The sequence below is a fragment of the Abramis brama genome (genome assembly GCF_963993115.1).
Source record: "Abramis brama genome assembly, chromosome: 5".
NCBI classification, from domain to species: Eukaryota; Metazoa; Chordata; class Actinopteri; order Cypriniformes; family Leuciscidae; genus Abramis; species Abramis brama.
Window position 1 is genome coordinate 6126854 of NC_139967.1, and position 27663 is coordinate 6154516.

Below are 27663 nucleotides of genomic sequence, written 5' to 3' on the forward strand. Positions count from 1 at the left end.
TGTGCATTTACGTGCGTGAGGGTACCTGGATCCAGACAGGTTCAGTTGTTGGTCCTGCAGAGGTGAGATTCTCCATATTTCCGCTCCGCTCGTAGTAAAACTTTGTGCCACCTGCCTCATACTCTCCGTTCCACTGAATGATGTAATTCCCATTGAGGTAATACTCATCCGAATCAGCCGCTCGGATCGCAAGGAAATTCCCAGCTTCTTCTACTTCCTGTATGAAGATATCCCGAGCTCCCTTAGGAATCAAAACCAGGTCCATGTAACCTAAATCACATGATCTCACTTATAAACCATATAAGACATCATTCAAACTTTGGAGTTTCAACAAACAGTACATTCATCTGGACATATATAATTTAATTTATCATTTGTTAAATGTAATTTAATCTCTAAAATATATAACTATACATATAAATATATAATTCATGTGTGCTACACACCAAATCCATCTTGCTTTACAAAGTTCTCCTTCACCGTCTCACAAGTGGATCCATCACCGAGACAAACACCACAGCTGTCCTCTTTAGCATTAGAATTAATGCCAAAATCACAACCCACCTCCTGGAGAAAGATTACACAAACACATGCACATACAAACACACACACACACACACACACACACACACACACACACACACACACACACACACACACACACACACACACACACACACACACAATATAGTTGTTCTCTATGGCACAAAAACATAATTTACTTTTCTCATAACATGAAAGGTCAATATTAGGAGACAAAAAACAAAAAAACACCTATTTAAGTTGCGGTTGACCAGCCAATATATGTATTTGTAAAAACAATAATTAAAGGCATAATTCACTCAAAAATTAAAATAATGTAAACATTTTATGTCGTTCCAGACCTGTATGACTGGCTTTCCTAAGGCAGAACAGTGAGAATGATGACAGAATTTAAATGTTTGCATGAAATATTCCTTTAAGGTTGATTTACCTGTAAATGGACCTGTAGGTGACATATCTGGATAATATACACTACTGTTCAAAATTTGGGGTCAGTAAGATTTTTTTTGGTGTGTGTGTGAAAGAAAGTTAAATTAATCAAAAGTGACAAAGACATTTATATTGTTATAAATATTTCTAAAGGAAAATATATATTTCACAATATTACTGTTTTTGATAAAATAATTGCAGCCTTGGTGAGCATTTTTTAAATATTTTTTTTATTAAAAATCTTACCAACCCTAAACTTTTGAATGGTAGTGCATACAGTGCAAAATGAAGCTGAAAAGAACATTGAAAAAGAATAATGCAGAAAAAAAGTTGTTAGTGAAGCTTGTGCAGCACAGATGCAGCTTGGATCATTTAATGTGTAATGACATTCAGACAAGTGAATGTGTCACTAAATACTTTGTTATACACTGATATACACAGCTGTAGAACACAGACAAAACATCAATACACAAGCACAATTGGGTTGAGTAAGACATACCCAGCCACACTACCTTGCACACACCATTGACACAGACGTTCCTGCTGTTGTTGTTCATGAAGCAGGGCGTTCCATCTGTGACTGCGTCCAACATCTTCTCAGAAAAGTCCTCATCCACAGGCTTGCAGTGTAACTCGCATGGATGCGCTGTGAGAGAGAGAGAGAGACAGGCGGCAGGGCTGCAATTTACTGTATGATACAGTGAAGAATTTTACTATAGTGTTTGTAAAATCCTTTATACTAATACATTAAATATCATGGAAAGTATCATAAAAGTTTGAGGTCAGTGAGATTTTATTTAATGTTTTTTAAAGAAGTCTCTTATGCTCATCAAGGCTGCGTATATTTGATTAAAAATACAGTAAAAACAGTAATATTGTGAAATATTATTGCAATTTAAAACCAGTGTTTTCTATGTTCATATATTTTAAAATGTAATTTATTCCTGTGATTCAAAGCTGAATTTTCAGCTTCATTACTGCAGTCTTCAGTGTCACATGATCCTTCAGAAATCATTCTCAAATGCTGATCTGATGCTCAAGAAACAATTTTTATTATTATAAATGTTGAAAACATCATCCTTTATCCTGAATATAAAGGTCAAAGTCACCGCATTTATTTGAACTATAAATCTTTTGTAACATTATAAATGTCTTTACTGTCACTTTGGATCAATTTAATGTGTCCATGCTGAATACAAATATTTATTAAAAAGTACAGTAGTTTAGGCATAGATACTATTCTATACCATAGCACTGCCTGCCACAGAACTTTTTTTTGTAAATCTAAGTTACCAAAAAAACATATAAAGTTTATAATTAATAGATATTGTTCCCATGCAAACATCAAATAGTCTTTAGGCTATAATCTACAATCCAAAATTCCTGCTGTGCTCCAACTGCTTAAACATAGCAAACAACAATGACTAAACATTTGTGTCAGGAACCCACACACCTCTAAAGCTAGCTAATAAAAGTGGGGCATTCTTGAAAGTGAACCAACAAACTCTATAAAGCTGTAAGCAGCCACGTGTAAGGAGTTTTATGTTAATGTCAACAGGCCTCGACCCGCCGCAGCGTGCATTAACTCAGTGTCTTGGCTCAGCTGTTCAGTTGTAGAGAGCACATGTTTTCATTTCTCGAGTCTTCAGGGTAACAAACATTAATAGCGCCACAGATCTGCAGAAAGCTGTGTTTATTCAAACAGTTCTTGAGAAGAAATATGATCAAAGAAGCAGGGATGGTGGCTTACATGCCCCAAAAAAAGTCAACTAGGTGTGGCTTAGTCCACATGCTATGGCTTACAAAAAATTATTTTGAATAAGCTAGAGAGGTTTACATAAAATTATTTCTGAAACAGATCCTCGTGACCCATGAAATTATTTTAATCTAAGTATACAAGCTTTGATGCCATCAATATGCTAATGTGCTAATGAAAGTTAAGATAGATAAACAACAGTGAAAATTTGGGGTAAGATTTTATAATATTACAAAAGATTTCTATTTCAAATAAATGCTGTTCTTTTGAACTTTCTATTCATTTAAAGAATCCTGAAAAAAATGCATCATGGTTTTCACAAAAATATTAAGCAGCACAACTGTGTCCAACATGGATAATAATAAGAATTGTTTCTTGAGCAGCAAATCAGCATATTAGAATGATTTCTGAAGGATCATGTGACACTGAAGACTGGAGTAATGATGCTGAAAATTCAGCTTTGATCACAGGAATAAATTACATTTGAAAATACATTCAAATAGAAAACAGTCATTTTAAATTCTAATAATATTTCACAATATTACACATTTTTTTGGTATTTTTTGATCAAATAAATGCAGCAAATAAATGACCCCAAACTTTTGAACGGTAGTGTATTTTCTCTTGACCACCACAAATATTGATCTTGTACCATGCATATACACATTTGAATGGAATATTTTGATGCATGTGATCTTACAGTTGGCCGCAACAGGGATCCACTCGTAGAGTTCATTGTGGTAAGGCACAGTGTTGAATTCACTGCACTGCATCTCTCTAAAGGAGGGCTGTTTTCTGGCACACGGCTTCGTGTTGCAAATCCTGTAGCGCCTCCGCTCACCCGTACAATATTTCCCTCCAAACTCAGGTCTGTACATAGAAACAAAAATCATGCTACAGATCATATGTTCAGCAAAATACACAAGGAAAGACTGAGAAGGGAGAGGAATTGAAATGAGGAGGAAAAAAAGAGACAGTGGTTATTTAAAGACTCAAAATGGTGAAAATTATAAATTTAAGACACTAGTGAAGTTATGACAGCACTAAAGGCAGCAACAGTTCGCAAAATAGGTACAGGTGTGCCCTCTAGTGTTTTCTGCTGGTAGTACAGAAGATAATATGCAGAAAAACATGAACGCTGTCAGGATGGCATACAACTACCACTGTACTTTTTTATGCAGTATGTTTATTGTAGCCAGTACGTAAATTCTCTGTATGCATAGAATATCCACCCAATAATGGCTCAATACATTTACAAAAAAGTGCAGGATATAACAAGCACACTGCACACAGAATACTATATCCCAGAATACAATCCACCCGACTTGACCTTTCATTTCACGTGACAAATAAATATTTGATTTTTAACTTTTTAGTTTTCAAAATATACATATTTATATGTATATATACACACACAAATACTGTACATTAACGTTCAAAAGGTTGGGATCTTTAATATTTTTGAAAGAAGTCTCTTATGCTCACAAATTATGCATTTATTTGATCGGTAACACTTCATACTTTACCATTTGATCAAACATACAGTAAAAACAGTAATAATGTAAAATATTATTGCTATTTAAAATAACTTTTTTCTATGTTCATATATTTTAAAATGTAAATTATTCCTGTGATCAAAGCTGAATTTTCAGCATCATTACTCCAGTCTTCAGTGTCACATGATCCTTCAGAAATCATTCTAATATGCTGATCTGGACACTTTTGATCAACTTCTGAATATTGTCACTTTTGATCAAGTTAAATTTCTTTAAAACATTTTTTACTGACCACAAAACGTGAATGAATAAAAGAAAAGCACTGAGGAGTAATGGTACTTAGGCTTGTTGCATTCCCTGTCTGCGGACTGGACGCCGGCTCCACAGGTCCGAGAGCAGAAGGACCAGGTGCTCCAGGGACCCCAGCCTCCATGCACTGTTTCCGGTAACTTCCCTACGATGACACACTCACCAGAGATACACCACTGACACACACAGATACACGATTAAATATATAGTGATACAAAAAAACACTTCTCTCCACATGTAAATCTCTCCTACCTTCTCCGGTCCACATTTGGTTCCGTCGACTGGCGAGTCCAGTTTGGAGCGGCACGTTCCATTAACAGAGCACCACAGAATTTGACACACATTCTGGAACCAAAAGGGCCAGAATTATTTACTTGACAACCTGAAGATCCCCTTTCGTTATTTGAGACAAGAAAATACATTACACTTTTGAAGAAAAAATCTAAGTAATATTGTAATGGATACAACTTAACTGTAACATATAACTGTTAACATATACTCTAAACTGTATATGTGTCCATTACAACAAAAATATTTTCCCCTCAGCTTGTAAAAACAAGCAAAAGTTAAAACATTTTGAACAAACACTGAAAGCATTAAACTCTGGTGTAAATGCACCAAATCATGCAGGTTATTGAAGAGAGGCATGCAATTATTTTATAATTTAAGTGATTTTTCTGAAAATCTGACAATATTTTGATTGCAAACTTTTGCCTAGGGAAAAATAAAATGGCCATAAACATTCCACAATGTCCCAATCCAAATCTGGGGATCTCAATACCACAGAAACTTGGGCTTAGACTCCTTTAAACAGAGGCAATAAACAACCACCAGGAACATCTTGGAAACTGCATAGCAATCCACTAAAATCCGCCTAGCAAACGCAATTCAACACCCTGGAATCCATCCAGAACATGCTAGTATAACGGTGGTGACTTTTGCATGGTAAATACTCCTTTTATATAGCGCTTTTCACAGAAGATATAGGGCCCTATTTTAACGATCTGAAACGCAAGTATCAAACGCGAAACGTAAGTAACTTTGTGGGCGGATCTCGCACATCTAAATTGGGTTGGTCTGAAGTAGCTTCATTATTCATAGGTGTGGTTTGGGCGTAACGTGAAATAAACCAATCAGAGCGTCATCTCACATTCCCTTTAAGAGCAGGCGCGCTTGTTCCATGGCGGATTGCTATTATAACGGCGGATTTGCCAGACGCACGCCAGGAGCGGTTCACAGCCGAGGAGACCGACGTTCTCGTCAGGGCCGTAAAAGACAGAGAAGTGACATTGGGGATGGAGAAACCCACCCAAATTAGCTTCGGTTAAACAGGCGTATGATAATTTGGGTAAATGTGTAAGCTAGATTTATCCCTATTTTTTCACATCTTCATGGACACGACAATGATTTCCCTTGTGTGTTTTTTTCCTTGTAATAATGTAGCCTATGATTTGCAAAAATGAAAATTGCTGCTTCTGTGTAGATGAGATAATCAAAGTGTATGCGTGTTGTGCACACGCTACATTATGGCCAAGCATGCGCCCCCAAAATAGCATTTGATTAACATGCGCAACGCAACGCGCCACTGACTTTTGACTAGGTTTTTCCTGGTCAGTGGTGGAATTGTTTTCTAAACCTGCAAAATAGCACCAGGGAACGTTTGCCCCGGAACACGCCTCCTCTTTTCGCTGAACCGCCCCCGGGAGCGCAAGTTCATTCCCTAATTTACAGACGTGCGTCTGTGGAGGGAAAAGTCCGCTGTGCGCGGGTGCAAAATAGGAATGCGTCGGTGTACAAAGTCAATTGCGCTGGGTGCAAGATAGGGCCCTTAGTTTCAAAGCAGCTATTCAGAAAATTACAATGCTAATGTTTATAATATCTTAAGAATTTCATGCCTTATAGTTGCATAGAAGATTAGAGCTGGGCAATAATAGTTGCTACGTCTGAAATCGCATACTATATAGTAGTAGATGCAACATTTGGTTTGGAACCGTTGACCGTTAAAAAAGTATGTTCTATATAGTATGAATATGTGGATGTACTACATTCGCTGTGTTGACATTGTCATGTGACCTACGCCGTCGGTTGTGTTGCTTCACTTCCATTCACAAATCCTCTCCCGTGGCCTCATGGGATAGTAAAGTGTCCATCGAATGCACATTCCAGAATCTCACCAGAAGTAGTAGGTCATTCGGGTATTTTTCGCCTACTGTTTTATGAACACTATGAATTCGGACACATTACTCGGCTCACATCGGCTGCGTCCGAAAACTGATAAATGCTGCCTTCGGCGGATGCATTACAAGGTAGGAAGGCATCAAGGCACGTACGAATCCAATGTTAGCTTCACTTCCTGTCTCCTGTGATACCTTCATCTGATCGAGTTTTAAAGGCAGCATAGATGTATCCTTCCCTGCCTTTGATATCCCACAATCCTGTGCTTTCCATTCTGTGACAGTTGAGCTAGGAAAATAAAGATGGCGTCTGAAAGTTTCAGTTGGTGGTCAGTTTGTGTGTAAATTACTATTGTAGTACTGAAAAAAATGATTAGTTGAAATTAATAAAAAAAAATATCGTAAGTGGTTGCATTCAATAGATTTTATCTACATTTAAACAAATGCATTAAGTTGAACTTAATCAATTTTAGTTAAACTTAATGCATTTGTTTAAATGTAGATAAAATCAATTGAATGCAACCACTTACAATAAAAAAATTGATTAATCTTTTTTTCAGTGTAATTAAATATTTGCTTAGTTTTCACCAAAGCTCGCTCCATTTTGCTGTAGATCATTAAACCGTTACGTTGCCTCAGAAGTCTGTCCAATATCAGTTTCGTGAAGTACCTTTGTGCGCAAACGCTGCCTATAAAGTCAGCGAGGCAATAAGTCAGCTGCCTACGTTTTCGGACGCAGCCATACTGTTTTTTGCCTACTATAAAGTATGGAAGTTGGCATATTTGGACGCAGCGATCGTTTACATTTTGCGACGATGCACGCAATCAAGCAATTGAGATTTGCTATATATTGCCCTAAGTGAGTAAACTGTATTTATGTGGATAAAGTTGGACATACTTACATATACAACTTTGTATAAAGAGCTGGATGATAATAATATGAATGAATGATTATTATTATTTAATATTTAGATATTTAACTTGATTTGATCCTGGATCCTTTCCCTTTCTATTTATCTTGTTTTCTGAACAATGCACTCCTTACTTCCACTTCTGAGCAGAAGGTGGCGTTGGGCCCGTACTGCAGCTGGCACTGGTGCTGGGGTGTGTATCGCACTCCAGGTGCCGCCCTCGGGGTGCTGAGGCCCTTCTTAGAAGGACGGTCATCCAGACAGAAACCCCAACCACGACTGAGCAGGTGAGAGGAAGATGACAGAGCTTTATGAATGAAGGTCATAGTCTGGAATTCTCAAAAATGTGTGGTAAGACGTAAGGTATAAAGCATGCAATTACATGTTCCTGTACAAGAGAGCGTGTTCTCACTCGAGAAAGCGGGTTATGTACTCCTTGCTGCAGGAGGACCAGGTGAGAGGAGAGGAGTCGTAGTGGAGCTGACGGGACATGATGAAGGGATGTCTCCCCACTAACTCACAGTCATTCCCTTGACCGTCATGTTGGATTCCGAAACTACAACAAAACAAGGCGAATCACTCCTTAAATCACTCCTTAAATCACTCCATAAATCACTCCTTAAATCACTCCATAAATCACTCCTTAAATCACTCAACACCTTTTATCCCTTCAAATGTACACTATTGGCTAAGATTTTTAAATGTTTTAAAAAAAAGTATTTTATGCTCACCAAGGCTGCATTTTTTCGATCAAAAACACAGTAAAGACAGTATTATTGTGAAATATTACAATTTTCTATTTAGATATGTTTAAAATGTAATTTATTCCTTAATTTACAGCATCATTACTCCAGTCTTCAGAGTCACACGATCCTTCAGAAATCATTCTGATATGATGATTTGCTGCTCAATAAACATTTCTTATTATTATCAATGTTGATAACAGTTGTGCAGTTTCACATTTTCAAGTTTCAAGAAAAAAATTCAGGATACTTTGATGAATAGAAAGAATAGAAATTTATTTGAAATAGAAATTATTTTACAAATGCACTTTTGATCTATTTATGTCGCATATTTAGTTTGTGTGTTCTGTTCCTGATTTTGTTCCTGTGATTCTGTTTTGTGAAGATTTGAGTTTATTTCTAAATAAAGACTGCTGCATTTAGATCCTGTTTCATCTCTCCTGCAACCAACACTGATACAATATAATGAATCCTTGATAAAACCGTTTTTATTTTATTTTATTTATTTTATTTGACCCTAAGGGAATTGGGTCTAAAGGAAGAGAAAAATGTATTTCTTTACAGTTCACCTACAGTGACCTTTCCAAATGATGGCTTTAAAAAATGAATGCCATATTTCAGGCACCAATGACAGCATTTGATCCAAACGTACCTGTGTCCAAGCTCATGAGCGATGGTGAAAGCCACCGGTAGCCCTGAGTCCTCGTTGATGTTGCAGGAGCGATGTGGCTGGCACATGCCTGACAGGTGAGACAAGCCTAGCGTCTCACACGGCTGGTTCATGCCTGCGCAGATATCCTTCCTGAGAGCAGAGATCACATCAGGTCAGACACAAAAGAGCTTGACAGACAGCTTTCATTTTATAGGCTACTAAAGTTGTGCTGCAGGGGAAAAACTGCTGAAGAAGAGTTATGGTCTTGGGTTGAATTCTTTGCCATTATGCAAAACTGTGTTAAGCATGTAGCTCTGGAGAATCTTGGATGCAGAACATGATGAGGTTATTCCATCTGTGGAGCTCTGGGTTGAAAAGAGAGCGTTTAGGGACTGTTAAAAGCTCAGAGATGGAGAGCTCCATTACTGTAACCAAGAAACTGACAATTATGATAATAAATGAGAGTGAGGGAGTTCATGTGAATGTTTGACATCACTTTACCTCTTGAAAATTGGATTATGTTTCTTACTAGGTCGCTGTATATGTGCAATTGTTTCAGTGGTGCATTCCACGGTCAGCAATATTAAATATTAAATATAGCAATATAAAATAATTTCATGGTCTTAAATCCAGTAAATTTAGATATTTTGATATTATTTGGATCATTTAGATACTGACAACTGGCAATACATTTTACAGGCATAAGAATGAATATATGAATATGTACTGTTCATAATTATATATTCATATATGCATCTTATGCATTTTTAATTTCATATACTCTATATACATGTGTGTGTGTACGCAAAGTAAAACAACAATGCACAGACATCAGAATATATATTATTTTTGAAAGATGTCCCTTATGCTCACCAAGGCCGCATTTATTTGTGGGAAAAAATATATATAAATATATATTAAAAATTTTTATAAAATTATTAATATAATATAATATAATATAATATAATATAATATAATATAATATAATATAATATAATATAATATAATATAATATAATCATTGTTACCACAACTGATGTTTTTATTGTCATTTTTATACTATTTTTTATACTATTGTCTTTATTATACTTTACTGTCTGAGATTTCAGGTACCATCCACCTGTAAAGAAATGTTGAAATGACTGCAATAAAAACCTAAATAAAAAATATATTAAATATATAAGGTATGAAAAATATAAAAGATAATAAATAAATTTAAAAATATATAAATGTAAAAGATATTAACAGTGTTTTTACCGTGTGATGAGTATAGCAACATCATGGTGCGCAGGATGAGTGTCACTTTGAGGATTGAGGTTTTTCTGCCATGTACAGAAGCTGTTGAGAGTCGTATCAGCGTGGTGAATGATCTTCAGCCCTTTCTGAAAACACACAAAAGTCCAAACTAATTTTATTTCTATGGTGTCCAGTAACCCTGCTAAAAAAAAGCACATGTCTATGTTTAACCAGCCTCATCAACCAGCATAAATCAGCTTGGCAAAATAAATCTATAAATATCAAAATAAATGTATATGTACTTCCTCTCTCTGTAGCAGAATGAGCCGGACCAAAATGATATGGACTGCATTACCGATGCTGGCATCGTGAAAAATTCCAGCCACCTACAAGAATGTAATGCAAAATCTTTACATAAGAAAGTCAGAGGCGCAATCGAAGTAGCAGTTCACCTAGCTGCTTTTTTTATACTATGAAAGTCTTAGTTAAAACTGAATCACTTACCATGTTCATGATAGTAAAGATGTAGGACTCAACGTTTCCACTTCCGTGGTACTCCACGAGTTTGGAGTCGCCCACCACCATGGTCTCCACCCAGCGCTCTTTGCTAATGGAGCGAGGGGAGATCCTCCGAGGTCGTCTCCATTCGTCAGTACGATCCCCACCCTGCTGTTCCCGCTCCCAGCGCTCTCTCTCCTGCTCCACCTGTTGGGAATACTTGGAACCATCTGCACAAACACAGACAAATTCTGCTCATGCAACACAGCTTACACTGATTAAAAAAATGTAGGCCCGGTTTCAGAGACAAGGCTTAGATTAAGCCAGGATTAGGCCTTAGTTCACTTAGGACATTTAAAGGGATATTTCACCGCTGGAAAGATGAATGTGTATTTAAATTGGGTCATTTATGTAGTAGAAATGTGAAATTATTTTAGAAGTTGGTGCCTTCTAGACTGAGAAAAGCCAGAAAATGTATTTTTGGCTCATGTGGATGAAAGACAACAACTCCCAGAATGCACTTGCTTCGCTGTCCTACGAGGACACTCCCAAGCCACGCCTACCGGTTACAGAGGGCAGTGTCGGAAGAAATGACACAGCTAGGCTACTAGTCGACTCGAAACTGAAAAGACGGCGTTTTATCGTGAGATCCCCCTATGGGCGGGTTGAACACATGTGGAACGAGCTCCTCCTACTGGCTGGAGTCTCTCGCCGCTGGACAAAAAAGCCTCCGATGACGATAAATGATGATTTTTGCGACATCTGAGTTTTTTTTCCAGACACACAATACAGAAATCTCTCGTCTCAGGGGGACATGAGGGAGGGAAGCACGGTCATTCGAAAATACTACCGGGTTTCAACTGATACAAAGCTTAATGCTAATCGGTGAAGTATCCCTTTAAGTTGCTTTTATAAACGTGCCTTAGAAGGCAAAAAAAATGACTGCTGTGCATCTTGAGACAAAATAATGTCAGCCAGTGACATATTTTAAGATACGTCAGTGCAAGTTGCTTTCAGTTAAAACAGCTCAAGCATGCATTTTACGCTGGGACTAGACTTCAGCCTTGTCTGTGAAACCGAGCAGTGGTTACTAGTTTCCCAAAGTATTATTTGGTGAAATATCCTTTAACACCATATAAAGATTATGCATCTAACATACTGAAATGTATTTCTTGTTTCTCTGACCTCTGACACCACAGGGACTGTAGTGAACACTGTGTGCATCTGTGCTGCGTCGCCGCCTGAGAGCGCTCCAGGTTAAACTCCGGTAGATCACGTGTGGGTGTCGAGGATGAGTGACATTTGGGGCGAGGCCACGGACCGGCTCGATCAATAACGGCCCCTCCGGTAAATTTAACAGCCCTCTCTATAAGTAAAAAACAACACACTTAGTCATAAATCATAACAGATGTCATTTATACTACCGTTAACATTTTGGGGGTAGTACTTTAAAAAAAAAACTAAATTAATACTTTTATTCACCATTAAATCAATCAAAAGTGGCAGAAAAGACATTTATCATGTTGCAAAATATTTGTATTTCAAATAAATATTTATATTTCGACTTTCAGAAAATTAAGCAGTACAATGGTTTTCAACATTGATAATAATTGAAATGTTATAAAATTGAATTTATAAAGAAATGTTTTAATCAGCATATTAGAATGATTTCTAAAGGGTCGTGTGACTGATGCGGAAATTTCAGCTTTGCATCACAGGAATAAATTACATTTGATATATTATATATTTTATATAATATACATTTTTAAAAAAATTTAACAAATATTTCACAATATTACTGTATTTTTGGTCAAATAAATGCAGCCTTCATGAGCATAAAGGCCAGTTCACACCACGGGCTATAATGATAATGATAAAGATATAGTTCGGCACAGAGAAATAATCTTGTTGGAATCACTTTCAGAACAATATTTCCAGCTGATGAATGATAAAAACATTGACAGCCAATCAGAATCCATCCTGCTTTAAAGAGCTTGATCATTTTAAAGGGTTAGTTCACCCAAAAATGAAAATTCTGTCAGTAATTACTCACCCTCATGTTGTTCCAACCATGTAAGTCTTTCGTTCTTCTTCGGATCACAAATTAAGATATTTTTGATGAAATCTGACAGCTTTCTCACTCCTCCATAGGCTTTCAGAGGGACCCAAACTCGCCGGCCCAGAATAGTTATTAAAAACATCGTTAAAATAGTCCAAGTGACTACTGTGGCTCTACATTAAGTTTATCATGCGACGACAATACTTTTTGTGCGGAAAAACAACAAAAATAACGACTTTATCGAACTATTAGTGTTCTTCAATGTGGGCCTCTGACGAGAGTTCACGGGAGCACCAGGACGCATGCGCGAGAACTGAGATTACGGCGTTCTTCTTCTACTACTACTTGCTACTGGCTGCTCACTCCTTGGGAGTATTACCGCCATCTACTGTACAAGATGACGTCCCGACACTTCCGGAAGCGCAAAACGGTCTGTTTATAAGCAGAGGAAGACGCGCGCTGTATGTAAGCTATTGAATTCGACACTTATTGTGATTTAGGTCTCGATGATGTCGGGACGTCATCTTGTACAATAGATGGCGGTAATACTCCCAAAAAGTATTGTCGTCGCATGATAAACTTAATGTAGAGCCACTGTAGTCACTTGGACTATTTTAACGATGTTTTTAATTACTATTCTGGGCTGGAGTTTGGGTCCCTCTGAAAGCCTATGGAGGAGTGAGAAAGCTGTCAGATTTCATCAAAAATATCTTAATTTGTGATCCGAAGAAGAACGAAAGACTTACATGGTTGGAACAACATGAGGGTGAGTAATTACTGACAGAATTTTCATTTTTGGGTGAACTAACCCTTTAAGTGGCTGATGACAAAAATGCAGCATGCTTAGAATAAACAGAACCATATCGTCCGCTAATATAGTTACTGTTATCTTTATAGTTTTCGTTCTTGGTGTGAACGGGCTTTAAGAGGCATCTTTCAAAAAATATTACCAAATATTTAAACGATCTTGTGTTTTGAGCCTCTTTAATTCTAAAGTTCAAAACTCCACCATGATGTAGGAGTAACATTGTATGTAACAGTTTATGATTATCTTTTTGAATTAGGGTCTGTGTACATTGCTCAAAAGCAAAAGAGCCAACCATCCTGTATCTACTGTATGATTTAGGGGTCCCATGGGTTCGTACTTTGTCAGTGTAAATCTATGGTAATTTTTCACCTGTTTTAAAGGGTCGGTTGATTATGATTTAACTTTTCTAACTTTACTTAGTGTGTAATGTTGCTGTTTGAGCATAAACAACATCTGCAAAGTTACAACGCTCAAAGTTCAAAGCAAAGGGAGATATTTTATTTTAAAGAAATCACTTTTTAAGGACTACAACAAACGGCTGGTAGGGACTACACAAGCTTCCTCCCAGGTTAGTGACATCACTAACCCTAAAATTTGCATAAACAGAAACACCACACCCGGGAATGCGATTTATAGATTATCTTGACAAAATATGCTAATCAATGACTAGAAGATAACTACACATAAACTAAATCTAAAATCATCAACTAACCATTCAGAAATGTCCTGTTGCTTCTACATGTTGTCACTTCTTCTTGAGTTTCTCCATCATTGTTTGACTCCGGTTTGAACATAAAAAGGCTAAAAGTTTTTGAAATGTCCAGTGCATGTTGTGTGAGGTAAAAGGACACAAGCTGTTGAAGCTCCGCCCCCTGTGCCGGGAGCAGCAGCTCATTTGCATTTAAAGGGACAGACACAAAACGGTGCGTTTTTGCTCACCCTCAAACAGTGACAATTTTAACACGCTATATAAAAATATCTGTGGGGTATTTTGAGCTAAAACTTCACATACACACTCTGGGAACATCAAAGACTTATTTTACATCTTGTGAAAAGGGCATTATACCTCCCCTTTAACATCCACCAACAAATTTACAGCCCAACTCTCCACAACAAGCCACTCAGTTTGATGTGTCATTCATGTCTGTAGCCCAAACAGTGTGGGACGCGTTACACATTAACGGTTAAAATTTAGGGATTATGGAAGGGTTTGTTCAAATGGTTTAAAGTAGTTTGTCCTATAATGACACTTCAGGTGTCAGGTCCCATTATTTAGATCTGTTGGAATTCCGCTGAATGCAGGGAAGGTATTTTCCCTGTCACACTCCCTCTGTTTGTTCATTTTCCCTGCAAGTTCTTGCCAGTCCTGACATTTTCTCCACACTGCGGGGGCTTTAGTGGGATTATTACCCACCTGGTGTGTCAGAACGTGTCACGTGCACATGCTAAAACACAGCACGAACACATTATAACCGTTAAATGCCACACATCCGTGCAGTTTGACATGCAAGTGTTAAATTGAATTCAATCCTATTTGCACCTTTAAGATATATATATATACAGTACTATGCAAAAGTCTTAGGCATGTTAGATATTTAGAAGAATGTCAGTAACCAGACAGTTTCTGGGTCCCATTGACTTCCATAGTAGGAAAAAAATATACTATGGAAGTCAATGGGACCCAGAAACTGTCTGGTTACTGACATTCTTCTAAATATCTTCCTTTCTGTTCAGCAGAAGAAAGAAATTCATACAGGTTTGAAACAACATGAGGGTGAGTATATGATGACAGAATTTTCATTTTAAAGTGGAGTATCCCTTTAAGGGTCAGATCAGGTTGCATGTTAACTTTTTAGATTGTTCTTAAAGTGTGATTGTCTGTATGTCTTGGACTCTGAACACTTCAACCTGCGAGATTTAATCTGGCAAACAACACATCTCTGAAACGTGCCATTTTTCTCTTATCGCCATTAATTCTTGGAGCTGCAGTGAAATCCCAGCTTCACTGCCCAGCTGAATGACTCAGTCCCACAGGCCAAAAACAGGTGTGTATGCATGTGTGTGTGTTCAGTACAAACTAAATAAACTGTGACCAGAAAAACATTCCAAATGGGTTGCTTGTAATGCAAAACAGATACTAGGATTTGTGAAAAGACCATGAATCCTCCAGGGGGCTGGAGACACAGTCATAATATTGATCATCCACAGAGTCTAAACAATACTAACCCCTGCAACACACACAACTGTGTTGTACAGGTATGGCGTGAGAAGCACTCTTACATATCTCCTCAAATGAAAGAAAAATCCCAACTGAGATCTGTTTAATGTCTCAATTGTTTCCCTTAGACAATATAAAAATATAGATTTGTTTACGTCTCTGATTTTTCTCCTGAGAAAAGAACCCAGTCATCTCACGTTTCTCCTCTAGAGTTTCAGAAGAGATCTCAAACTGTGCTTAGATCTGCCAAGATACCAAAGTTTGGCATCAAAAATCTCAATATGAACTCAAACTCAAATTTCTCACTGAATACTTCCAAAACCAAATTATCTGAGCTGCCATACTCTTACTATATGTCAACAAGTGTCTTAATTGTGTTCTATTTTCTATAATTCTATTTTCTCTCTCTCTCTCTTAATATCTGGGACACAGTTAAAACATTATTTATCTAGAAAGTGAAACGGCAGAGCAATAAAAGTTTCTTCTGGATCCTACAGCCAAAACAAATAATTAATTTAAATCTTCATGCTACAAAAAGTGCCATGTTTTTGGGCATTTACCATGATAATACTAGTATTATCATATGATGATAGAGTATAAAACAGTAAATTATCATACCATGACACAATATTCTTTGAAGTATATGGTATATGGAAATCATTCTGTACCAATATATTTAAAGTACTGTGATACTGAACAGTACACAGAATATAATACATTAATAATTAATAACATGTTATAATTATAAATTATATATATATATATATATATATATATATATATATATATATATATATATATTGGGACTGTGAAACGATTAAATCGCATCCAAAATAAAAGTTTGTGTTTACATAATATATGTGTGTGTACTGTGTATAATTATTTTGTATATATAAATACACATACAAGCATGTATATATTTAAAAAATATTTGCATGTATATACTATATGTATATATATATATATAATTTATATTATATATAAATATTTTTTATATAAACACATTTTTCTTAAATATATACATGCATGTGTGTGTATTTATATATACAAAATAATTATACACAGTACACACACATATATTATGTAAACACAAACTTTTATTTTGGATGCGATTAATCGTTTCACAGCCCTAATATATATATATATATATATATATATATATATATATACATATATATACACAGTATATGTACACACATACAAGATATAATACAATCGCCATTTCATTTTACTACCAAAGTACTTTACACGAGCACATAAGACATTTCAATCCATCTCTTTCTCTCTCCTCATCTGCTCCTCACAGCAGAAACGTGAGCTTTGGTGTCAGGGGGCATTGTGAAAACAAAACCTGAACTGCTAAATACAGAAGCCATGTGTGTGTTGCTCGGCTTCCAGAGTTCCTGCAGGTTTTGGTTCTTCTAACAGGATATAGGCTTATGTAAAGGACTATAAACTATAGTATAGTCCTTCAAAACCAGCTATACATCCTCTGGAGGACAGGAAGAATGTATGGATCTAATGACTAATGCAGAGCGGGTCAGTGACGGGTAGATTTGTTTATCTGTCACTGCTCTGGTTTGAAATAAAAGTTGTAAAAGTCAACAGAGTTCAGTGCTAATGAGTTTTTCGCAAGGACCATGAACCAAACAGTAAACAGTCTTAAAGTTCAGTTTATCATGCAAATAAAAAATACAAAATTACTCAAATACTTTTTCCCATCCTAGATTTCTGTGCGAGACGACTATAAGTATAAACACTATGGCTCTGTATGGCTTTCAAGATACACTACAGTTTGGGATCAGTATTAAATAGGACAAATTAAATAGTAAAGACATTTTTGATGTTACAAAATATTTCTATTTTAAATAAACGCTGTTCTTTAGAACTTTATGCTCATCAAAGTATAATGAAAAAATTTAATTCTGGTTTTCACCAAAATATTAAGCAGCACTACATGTTTTCAACATTGATAATAATCAGAAATATTTCTTGAGCTGCAAATCATCATATTAGAATGATTTCTGAAGGATCATGTGACACTGAAGACTGGCGTAATGCTGAAAATTTAGCTTTGAATCACAGGAATAAATTACGTTTGAAAATACATTAACAAAAATTTTACATTTTAAATTGATTGAACTTTTAACTTAAAAAAATTAAACTTTTGAACACTAGTGTATTGTTTGAGTGGGTCAACTTCTGTCTGAACCAATGGCGTAAGTTTCTCCTTCTATGGAAAAAAAAAAAGAATGATTAAAATTACAGAATGATGACAGAATTTTTATTTTTGGGTAAACTGTTACTTCAAAAACTACAGAAAACTTTCAACAAGCCCTGCAATGTTGAACGTGTAGTTTCTGGCCTCTGTTCCACCACCAAATGCATTGCACAAAACATTTGCACATTGTTTTTTTTGTGTGCCTGGTTATAGTGCATAAATGCTCTGTACTGATCATTTGCACCTCATTATATTTTAGTTTGGTCACAAGGAATCCTGACTTTGTCTGCTTTAAAAGCGTCATCTCAATAACCTGTACAGCAGTTTTATAGAGCTCTATCTGTCAGTTAAACACCTGAGTCTCTGAGGAGTGAATGCATACAAGCGAATGGAATGCGAGTGTAATAGCACCCGAGACTGAGAGAGAATGTTTTTAGGGGAAGATAACACGAGAACGGAATGAAGCGCTGTTGATTGACCTTACAGGAGGAGCATGCATGCTCAGGCAGTGACTGACAGACAGAGACAGCATTTACTAAAAGTAATGCATGCATTCTTCTGCAAATTATGCATGCACCTAATAAATCAAAGCTCATTTTCAAGTCCAGAACTCTTTGCTGTGCTTTCACCAACAATCGATTCCCTCTGCCTCTCCTCTTTTCCCTGTTTGCAACTTCTTGTTCAATTGCCAAGTCAGAATGAGTCATGTTATGTGCTGACACACTGACCTGGTTACAGTTCTTCTCAAGTTCCCCGCTTTTTATGAGCGTCCACTTCGAATAACAGACTACTATTGGATCTTATTACATGGGTCTCTGGAGCAGCTAATTCTGATTGGTCAATCTGTAGTGAAATTTAGTTGTCAGACACAATCTCCTTCATAGATTTAAAACAATTTAAACACAGATCAATAGTTCATGTCCATTTGTGTATCTATTTCGTGTAATAGTGGGATGATTTACAGTCCGACGGTCATTTTTGGAAAATATAAACTCTTTCATATCTACTCTGCTGAACATACAGTCGGCCCATTGTAGAGTCACTCTGAGGGCTAAACACTGACTTCTTTTTGCAAACAAAACAGGGGCCAATACCAGGCCAGTCGATGTCGCTCCAGACAGGCATTTGTTCTGTCTGGGACCACCAGGTTTACGGGAGCTCTTCACTAGCTGTTTGGTAATTGTTAACTAAAACTAAAACTTGTTTTCGTTCATTTAAATAGATATACTAAATATAAGGTGAAACGCTTAAACTTAAAAAACTAAAAAAACTAAGATGAAAATTAGAAATTTTATATGTTTAAGTTAAAGTTTATTTTGTAACAATTTTTTTAATATTTTTTTTTTACTGAATATTTTATTACTGAATTACTAAAATAAAGATATAATAGTATAGTGCCCGGTTTCACAGACAAGGCTTAGATTAAGCCAGTATTAGGCCTTAGCTTTCATAAACATGCCTTAGATAAAAAAATAAAAATAAAACATTACTGGTGTGCATCTTTAGACAAAACATTGTCATCATTGACATCAATGACGATTGATGACATGCATCATTGAGACATGCATTTTAGTCTGGACTAGACTTAGGCCTTGTCTGTGAAACCAGGGGCTTAAATAATACTAAAATAACATTGTTTACTAGTGGACAGTCAAATACATGAAACTGCATTAGCAACCCATTCTACTTCCATAATGTGGCAGATTTCAGAGATATTCAAAATATAAATATTCCAAATAAAAATGTAAGGCTGGATAAGAACACGGTAAAAATCATTTTCCAAAATTTTTAAAACTATGATAATTTGGGAATAGGACGACAGGTAATATCAGGCTTAAGGGAGAGTTTAAGTTCCTTGCCATTGTCGCCTTTGGCTTACTTAGTTGGGGACACTTAATATTCAGAAATATGATTGATATTACTGCACTGACACTATTGGATGAGAACTGAACTGAGCTGGACGATGAAATCATTGATTTCTCCAGAGCTGCTTTATAGATGAATTGAACTCATTCCATAATTGATTTTACATAGTTATTGAACAAAACTGAATCAACACCGAACTGATTTCAACTGCATAATAACGGTGTACTGTTGTCCTTTTAGAGCTGCTTTACTGCAGTTGAATTCTGTTTGCATCATTGAATCATTACTTTCCTGTTTATCACTGTAAAGCTGCTTTGACACAATCTGTATCGTATAAAGCGTTATATACTGTAAATAAAGGAGACTTCACTTGAGTTGTTCAGAGAAAAAATGGCTTTCTTTAAAATGTGCATTGATCAATTGTTCAGAATTAGATCAGGGATATCCATTAAGAAAGTAATAAGGTCGACTGAAATTTTATGTTGACTTTAACAGCTGATGACAATATCAGCACTACTGCAAGTATGTGAATTTACACCAGTGGCCATTTGCATCAGCTTAGCCTGTTAAGACTTAAGAAACAATTTGACCAATTAGAAATTAGTCAAGAGGTAATCAGTCAGACAGACAGATCTAACTTTTTATGTAACGGACTTTAAAAAGTTAGGACCAGTCTTGAAAAAATCTTTTTTTAATTACTTGTCTAAGCAGTTTATGCAACTGGCCCAGAAATGAACTGCATGATATACATTAAACAATTGACAGATTAAGTCAGATATTTCTCACCAGTCCCTCACAGGTGCTGATAGCGGCGGTCCGGATAACACTTGGCATGTTATCAACCGTTACTGTGCCAAGAAGGTGACAGGCCCCATTCCCAGATGTTCGTGGCCACTTTTCCATTAAACTCCCGTTGTGTCTCTCCAACACATATTCATTAGAGAGTAGGTTGTCATTGGTGGTTAGATTGAGAGTGTACTCCCGACCTTTGTAGTTGAGTTTGTAATACACCCGCCTCTCCGCTGAATTTAGGTCCCTCTTATGTCGCATGTTAGTGAAGTGATGTGATAAAGCGTATGAGATGAATTTTCCATTCCTGTCCACTTTTTCAGGGTGATCCACATAAAATTCAGAGTGTTGCTTGATGAAGAGGTCTACGAATGAATGAAAACAAGACAGTTCAATTTAAATACTTTACATTTTTCAGTTCAAGTACATATTACAGCAAATCATTTCTGGGTTTACCAGGATAAGGGCACAACTCACCAAAAAGTGTTATTTCAGTCATATTTCATCATAAAATTAAATGGGAAAAAAGAGCGAATGAATAAATAAATAATTTACATTTAGCAAAAAGACTAGGACCTTTAGGACCATTAAATCTTTTTGCATCTTTATGACATTTTATTAAATATTTGTATTCAATTATAATATTATTTCATTCATTAGGCTATACATAGCATCAATATATACACACACATATACACTATATATACTGTATAGTATGTATATATATATATATATATATATATATATATATATATATGCATTCTTTAAAAAAAATAAAATCAAATGACACAAAAAGTGAATGTGGAAAGTGTGAAAAATACAAAATGTGTGCATTTTAATACTCCTAAAATCATTTAATATCAAAATACTTGTAATAAAAAATAAAAAATGTTCTTCTGATAGGGTGAAATATAACCTATAGGCATTGATTCATTCAAGCCATTTTAACCATTCAGAGAGTGACTTTATCCAAACCACAATGAATGATTACCTTTGATCCTTACCCATAATTCTACATCACTGTCCTCTTCATGTCAGACATCATAAAACAGTCAAAATGACTGATGAAAGAGTTGATGTACCAAGAACCTTTTACTGCAATGAACAGATGTGCAAGTTTCTCCAAATACATAGCCTAGCTATACAAGATTGAGAAAGAATGTTATATTGAAGTAAAAAAAATCCTTTGTTACTGAATCATTCATACATAAAAGGGTTAAATGTGCTTATAGAATGAGATTGAGTATAAATTCAGGACTCCATAAACAGAAACATGGACTGACCACTCGCCTCAGTGAAACACTTGACATATCATAAGACTTACCAGCTGCTTCTGTAAATAAAGCAGCCTAAAATATGTAGTAAAAATATGCTTGAACACAACTGTATAATTCTTATGCATGAAAACACAAACCTTGTTCTGTGTCTGGAAAGAGGTAGTCCGGATCAGAGCTCTTGACGTGGCTCGCAGCCAGAAAGAAAACACAATTAAACCGCAAAATCGCGACGCTGACCCGACTTGGCATGTTTCTGCAACGCAAAATTAAAAGGGTAAATAAACGCTCTGCGGCATTGAAGCCGAAGAACTAGTTAAAGTCAGTCCTGAGGGGAGTTTCTGGTGAAAGCAGGAGACCTCTGGGGTCAGCAACACGGAGAAAGAAAAGTGAACAGAGAATGAAGGAATATGATGTGGAGTGGGAGGAGAGATTCCAGTGACTGACTTTCCTCCTGTTTCCACGCGCAGGAGGAGAGAAGAGAGGAGAGGAGATCGCCACAGGACAATAAAAACAAGGGAGGTACCTAGTACACACTCAAATGACACTTTTTATTTTTCAAAAATAGACTGTAATAGTTGCTTATCCATAAGATGGTCATTATTCCTCAGTGGTTTATTTTGCGATAATGACCAGCTGACTGTACATAATCCCGTTTACTCCAGGGGCTACTCACCAAATTCGTTGATATAAATAATGATTTGATTTTATGTTTGTTTGTTCATAATTGTATAAGTATAGTGTCTTAAAGCTGTCAATGTAAACAATGCGGACGTGTTTAACCGCTGCGCTCGCCCACAGATTAATTCAGATTAAAAGGCCCACTGAAACAGAAAGACAGGGCGGAACATATCGAACAGCTCCTCCCTTTTTTTTAATTAGCCAATAGCATATCATTTCGTTTATAGAGACAGAGTGTATTTAGGCCACGCCCACACCGGGGGGGAAAACAATCCAACCTTCCCCATTGACTTTGCATTGCGAGAGGCTGCCTCCTTGTCATTTCTTGCTTCTAACAAAAGACAGAAAAATGCCTAAAAGCTGCTGTGTGACAAGGTGTACAGCAAACAAGCTAAAAAACCCAGAAATAAGTTTTTATTAGCTCTCGACCCCAAAAAACGAGTGTTTAGGACATAAAAGTGGATACAGGCAGTTGAGACAGAGCGTCACGTGTCTCATTACTCTGACAACTAACGTACGCCCGCTGGAGGAGACCATAATCGGCAACACAGGATAGTTTATCTTACAGAAATATAATATATAAAACTGACATTTGGATATTTGACTCAGCAGTGACCAAATGTTTAACTTACTGCACACGTAGTGTATTTTTTTGTGCATACTGAGTGTCAGGATCCCACAATTTACCCATTCGTTCCAGCCTGTATCCCCTTTTATGTCCTCAAACGCTCGTTTTTTGGGGTCGACAGCTTATGAAAACTTATTTCTGGGTTTCTTAGCTTGTTTGCTGTACACCTTGTCGCATAGCAGCTTTTAGGCATTATTCTGTCTTTTGTTAGAAGCAAGAAATGACAAGGAGGCAGCCTCTCGCAATGCGAAGTCAATGGAGACGTTGGACTGTTTTCCCCCCGGGTGGGCGTGGTCTTCACATTATGACGCGTTGCGCTCTGTCTCAGCCGTTGAGCTGGATAAAGCTGCAGTTTTCTCGTTTCTCCTCCTAATCTTCTCCATATCCATGGTTCGAATTACGTGGGAGCCAGTGGGAGCTGAGCTACCATAGAGAGAGGATGAGCTCCCATGAAAGCAGTAAAATCATACACCTGTGGGGGTCTCTAAAAATCATCAGCACCATTATTTTAAATTACAAATAAAGCACTTTTTCCTTCAGACTACTGTAGCATGACTTAAAATATAGGACAAGATGCCAAACACATGGATCTCGGATCGTCATCAGCATCACACTACGGTACATCATTATGCTTAAATCAAGTGATAAAAGTGCCGCTGCGATCATTGGCGCGGATACTGTGTTTGTGGCTCGCGCACAGTCTTCACTCGGGCGCGCTTCAATCCGTTGTGGAGACTCTCTATTCGTTCCAGTAAAATTACAAAACAAAATGCACACAAACGTGTCTCTGCCTGATATAGAACCACTTATAAACATAATCGGATCTGATGAAAAAAAAAAAAAAACTGATATGAGCGCGGATTCGAACCTAGAACCTCTGACGCGCTTGGCAAATGTTCTACCACTGGACCACTTAATTACACAGTCAAGCCGGTAGGATCTATTTCACTCACGTGAAAATTCTCAACAAATTAATTAAACTAAATGTACTATTTAAATTGAATTGTGTTACCAACGCTTTTTTATTAAATTTGTATTATATTTACAAATTTTTATATTTTTATATTACATTATTAAGCTACCGCGCCTGCTCATAGGCTACTTTTTTTCTTTTTTTTTTTTTAAAGAGACCCCCACAAAGATGAAATCATAATTCGAACCCTGTCCATATCACTATAAAATCTAGCATTCTGTGTAGAATTCAAATGAGTCCAATATGTTTTGTAGTCTGCACTGACTCGTGCATATGATCTGCTCTATGCTATCGCTGCAACAGTTTGCGTAGCCCGTTTCACACAGAAATCACGGTAAATTACCGTAAAATTACCAGAACGACTTTACCGGTAAATTCAGAAAATGTGCTGTTCACACAAGTAACAGCGTTCTGGCTTTTTACCGGTAACAGATCATTCACACATCAGTTCCAAAATACCGGTAATCTCTGTGATGATGTCATTAGGTTCGTCGATTGGCCTTCCAACTGGCTGTCTACTACAAGTGCTCCTACCCTGAAACCTGGAATGAGTGCTCCCTGGCTGGCCGGGATTGTTTTATGGGGTTCATGAAAAGACAGCCCAGTCTGTCTATACGGTGCCCTCAAGCTACCAGTCTCACACGGAAGACAAGCTTCAACCGTCACAATGTATCCTTGTTTTACGACAATCTTGCAAATGTGCTTGACAAAAACAAATTTGAAGAGAAGGACATCTGGAATATGGATGAGACCGGGGTCACAACTGTCCAAGAACCAGAAAATGCTGTTGCCGGGCGCGGCGTCAGACAGGTGGAGGCAGTAACCTCTGGAGAGAGAGGAACACTGGTAACAGTTGCATGTGCATGGTAATGCATTAGGGAACATGATTCCACCCATGTTCATATTCCCGCGGGTTAACTTCAAGGACCATTTCATCCGCGATGGCCCGCCTGGATGCATTGGAGCCGCCAATAAATCAGGGTGGATGATGGAGGACCATTTCCTTCAGTTCCTTAAACATTTCCACCACCACACGAGGGTCTCATTGGATGCCAAAGTCCTCTTGATCCTTGATAATCATTCCTCCCATCTTTCTGTAAGAGGAATAGATTTCTGCAGAGAAAATAGCATTGTCATGCTATCGTTCCCACCCCATTGCTCCCACAAATTACAGCCACTGGATCGTACCGTTTATGGCCCCCTAAAACGTCATGTCAACATATTTTGCGATACCTGGATGAGAAGTCACCCAGGCCTGACGATGTCCATCTACGACATTCCTGGAATTGTTAGGTTGGCCCTCCCATTGGCTGGAACACCAGGCAATGTGCAGAATGGCTTTAGCAGCACTGGAATTTGGCCTTATAACCGTGAAAAATTCAAAGACAGTGACTTTGCACCATCTTTGGTGACAGACCGGCCGCCACCACCAGTTCTTCCAGAGCAAGCTGGGACATCTGCTCCTTTGGAAGTTTCTCCAGTGCACGCTGGGACTTCTGCTTCTTCTGCAGTTCCTCCAGTGCAAGCTGAGTTCTCACCTGAGACTGTTGGACCTCACCCCAGAGCAGGACCACGGAAGACAACGAAAGCAAACGGTAGGAAAAAATGCAAATCGGCCATCTTGTCAGACACCCCCGAAATGGAGGCTTTGGAGAGGGAGAAAGCAAAAGTTAAGAGAAAGCCAACAAAAGTTAAGAGAAAACTGACAAAAAAAACACACTGGAAACAAGCCAACAAACCAAAACCGAGAAGAAAAAGCATACAGAGAAGGACAGTGACTCTGAGAAAGAAGATTTTTGCATTGTCTGTTTGGAGAGCTACTCCAGACCGAGCGAGGTGTGGCTTTAATGTTGGCAGTGCAAGGCATGGGCTCATGAAGCCTGCACTGATGGTGGTTCCATTTACGTTTGCCACAATTGTGAGTCAGATGGGGAATTGTGAATACTTGATGCTATGAAATAATCAGTTTGTGTTCTTTTGGTGGTGTTATGAAATTGTTAGGGCCTACATAAATCAGTTTGTGGGATTGACAAAGGTGTTACATGGTTGTGTACTTATTTTTTTTACTTTAATAAGTTAACTCAGTCTCAAAAAAACTTAAAAAAGATTTGAAAAATGATGCCGAAGTATGAGTTTTATTACATCGAAATGACTGTTGCAACTGCCCCGCGGTACTGTTGTGCAACATTTTTCAGGGTCCATTTAAGTACAAATTACTTGAATATTATCACATGTACACATGTTTTTTTTCAAAGTGGTGCAACCGCCCCCACTCTCCCCTAAGGCTAACACTAAATATTCACTCCCCTAATATTCACACTAAAAACTAAAAAAAAAAACTTACATTTTGATTGCATGGGGACTTTAAAAAACGCATCTTGTGTTTTTCCCTTTCCACTGTGTGCCACTTCTTTGTGAACGACCATAAAAACGCAAGACGCAGGGCAGTGGGATGAAAAGAAACTTGAGCTCGACGCATTTTTGGAATGCCGTTTTCATACGTGAGGCGAGAACGTCCGCATGGTTACATAAAAAATGTAATAAAACGAAGGGTTCTGTGTGAACGGCCATTTATAGTGTAAAAAAAAAAACGCAAAAAATATTACAGTAATGTAACACTGAAGTCCTCGGAGTACTTTTTTGAGTCACTTTTTTTGTGTTATTTCAGCGAATATTAGGAAATATCTGACCGCTGGATGGCGCTATTGTGCTTTTTGAGCTATGGGATAAGTCACATTTTGTTCATGTGGTAAATTTAAATTTGTAAATTTGGTACACAGTAGCATTTTGACTTAAATTGAACTTATATTCAAAGGCAATTCTCCTTTCTCCTGTTTTAAAGCGGTATGCTTTAGGGGAAAGAAAACTATTTTGGGCTAGTTCCTTTGTCTCATCTTGATATGGTTATTTAATTAAAGACTGTCTAATTTTAGAGAAGATTACATATCCATATGGATCACACATGCTCTCACACCCGGCCAAAATTGCTCTGTTGTTGCAGATTTTATTTCCCATCCCACTAAGATGTTTTAACTTTATATACCCTTTAATTTCCTACATTATTTATTATATTCTTCATTAATTTCGCTGAATGCTGTGAAAAACAGAGGAATTCATACATTCGTTCGTTCGTTCATTCATTCATTAATTCATGCATTCATGCAGTGATAGAAGTGTCATGCCAAACGTCATATAAAACTGGTTTAAACATTTGCTTAATCATGCATGCCGTTTTATGCTTTTGTCACTGCAGTACTATTTTAATTAGCTGCAAAAAAATGTGATTAAAACTAGTTACATCCCCTAAAATGTTGACGTTCCCTTACAATTTGGAAATCTGGGATTCAAAATATTATTTAAACAGTAAGTTTTGGGATACTGAAAAATTAAAAACAGAGAC

General features: G+C 37.1%; 2 protein-coding genes across 2 annotated transcripts in view; one reads left to right on the plus strand and one right to left on the minus strand.

The window, feature by feature from the left end:
* LOC311083687 (A disintegrin and metalloproteinase with thrombospondin motifs 12-like) overlaps positions 1-22425 on the minus strand; it is a 36351-nt gene extending 13926 nt beyond the window's left edge. Inside the window, exons 1-15 of the mRNA XM_084115427.1 lie at positions 22122-22425; positions 20705-21072; positions 11932-12112; positions 10753-10976; positions 10551-10634; positions 10270-10394; positions 9014-9163; positions 8031-8174; positions 7753-7897; positions 4786-4878; positions 4564-4709; positions 3429-3598; positions 1485-1618; positions 447-567; positions 26-270 (exon numbers count right to left, since the gene is read on the minus strand). Coding sequence (XP_083971553.1) covers positions 26-270; positions 447-567; positions 1485-1618; positions 3429-3598; positions 4564-4709; positions 4786-4878; positions 7753-7897; positions 8031-8174; positions 9014-9163; positions 10270-10394; positions 10551-10634; positions 10753-10976; positions 11932-12112; positions 20705-21072; positions 22122-22233 — 2442 coding nt within the window. The 5' untranslated portion in view covers positions 22234-22425. The remainder of the gene's footprint in view (positions 1-25; positions 271-446; positions 568-1484; positions 1619-3428; positions 3599-4563; positions 4710-4785; positions 4879-7752; positions 7898-8030; positions 8175-9013; positions 9164-10269; positions 10395-10550; positions 10635-10752; positions 10977-11931; positions 12113-20704; positions 21073-22121) is intronic.
* The window catches only part of agpat9l (1-acylglycerol-3-phosphate O-acyltransferase 9, like), a 28929-nt gene continuing 14490 nt past the window's right edge, over positions 13225-27663 (plus strand). The window contains exon 1 of the mRNA XM_084115428.1: positions 13225-13571. The gene's annotated coding sequence lies outside the window, so the exon portion shown is untranslated. The remainder of the gene's footprint in view (positions 13572-27663) is intronic.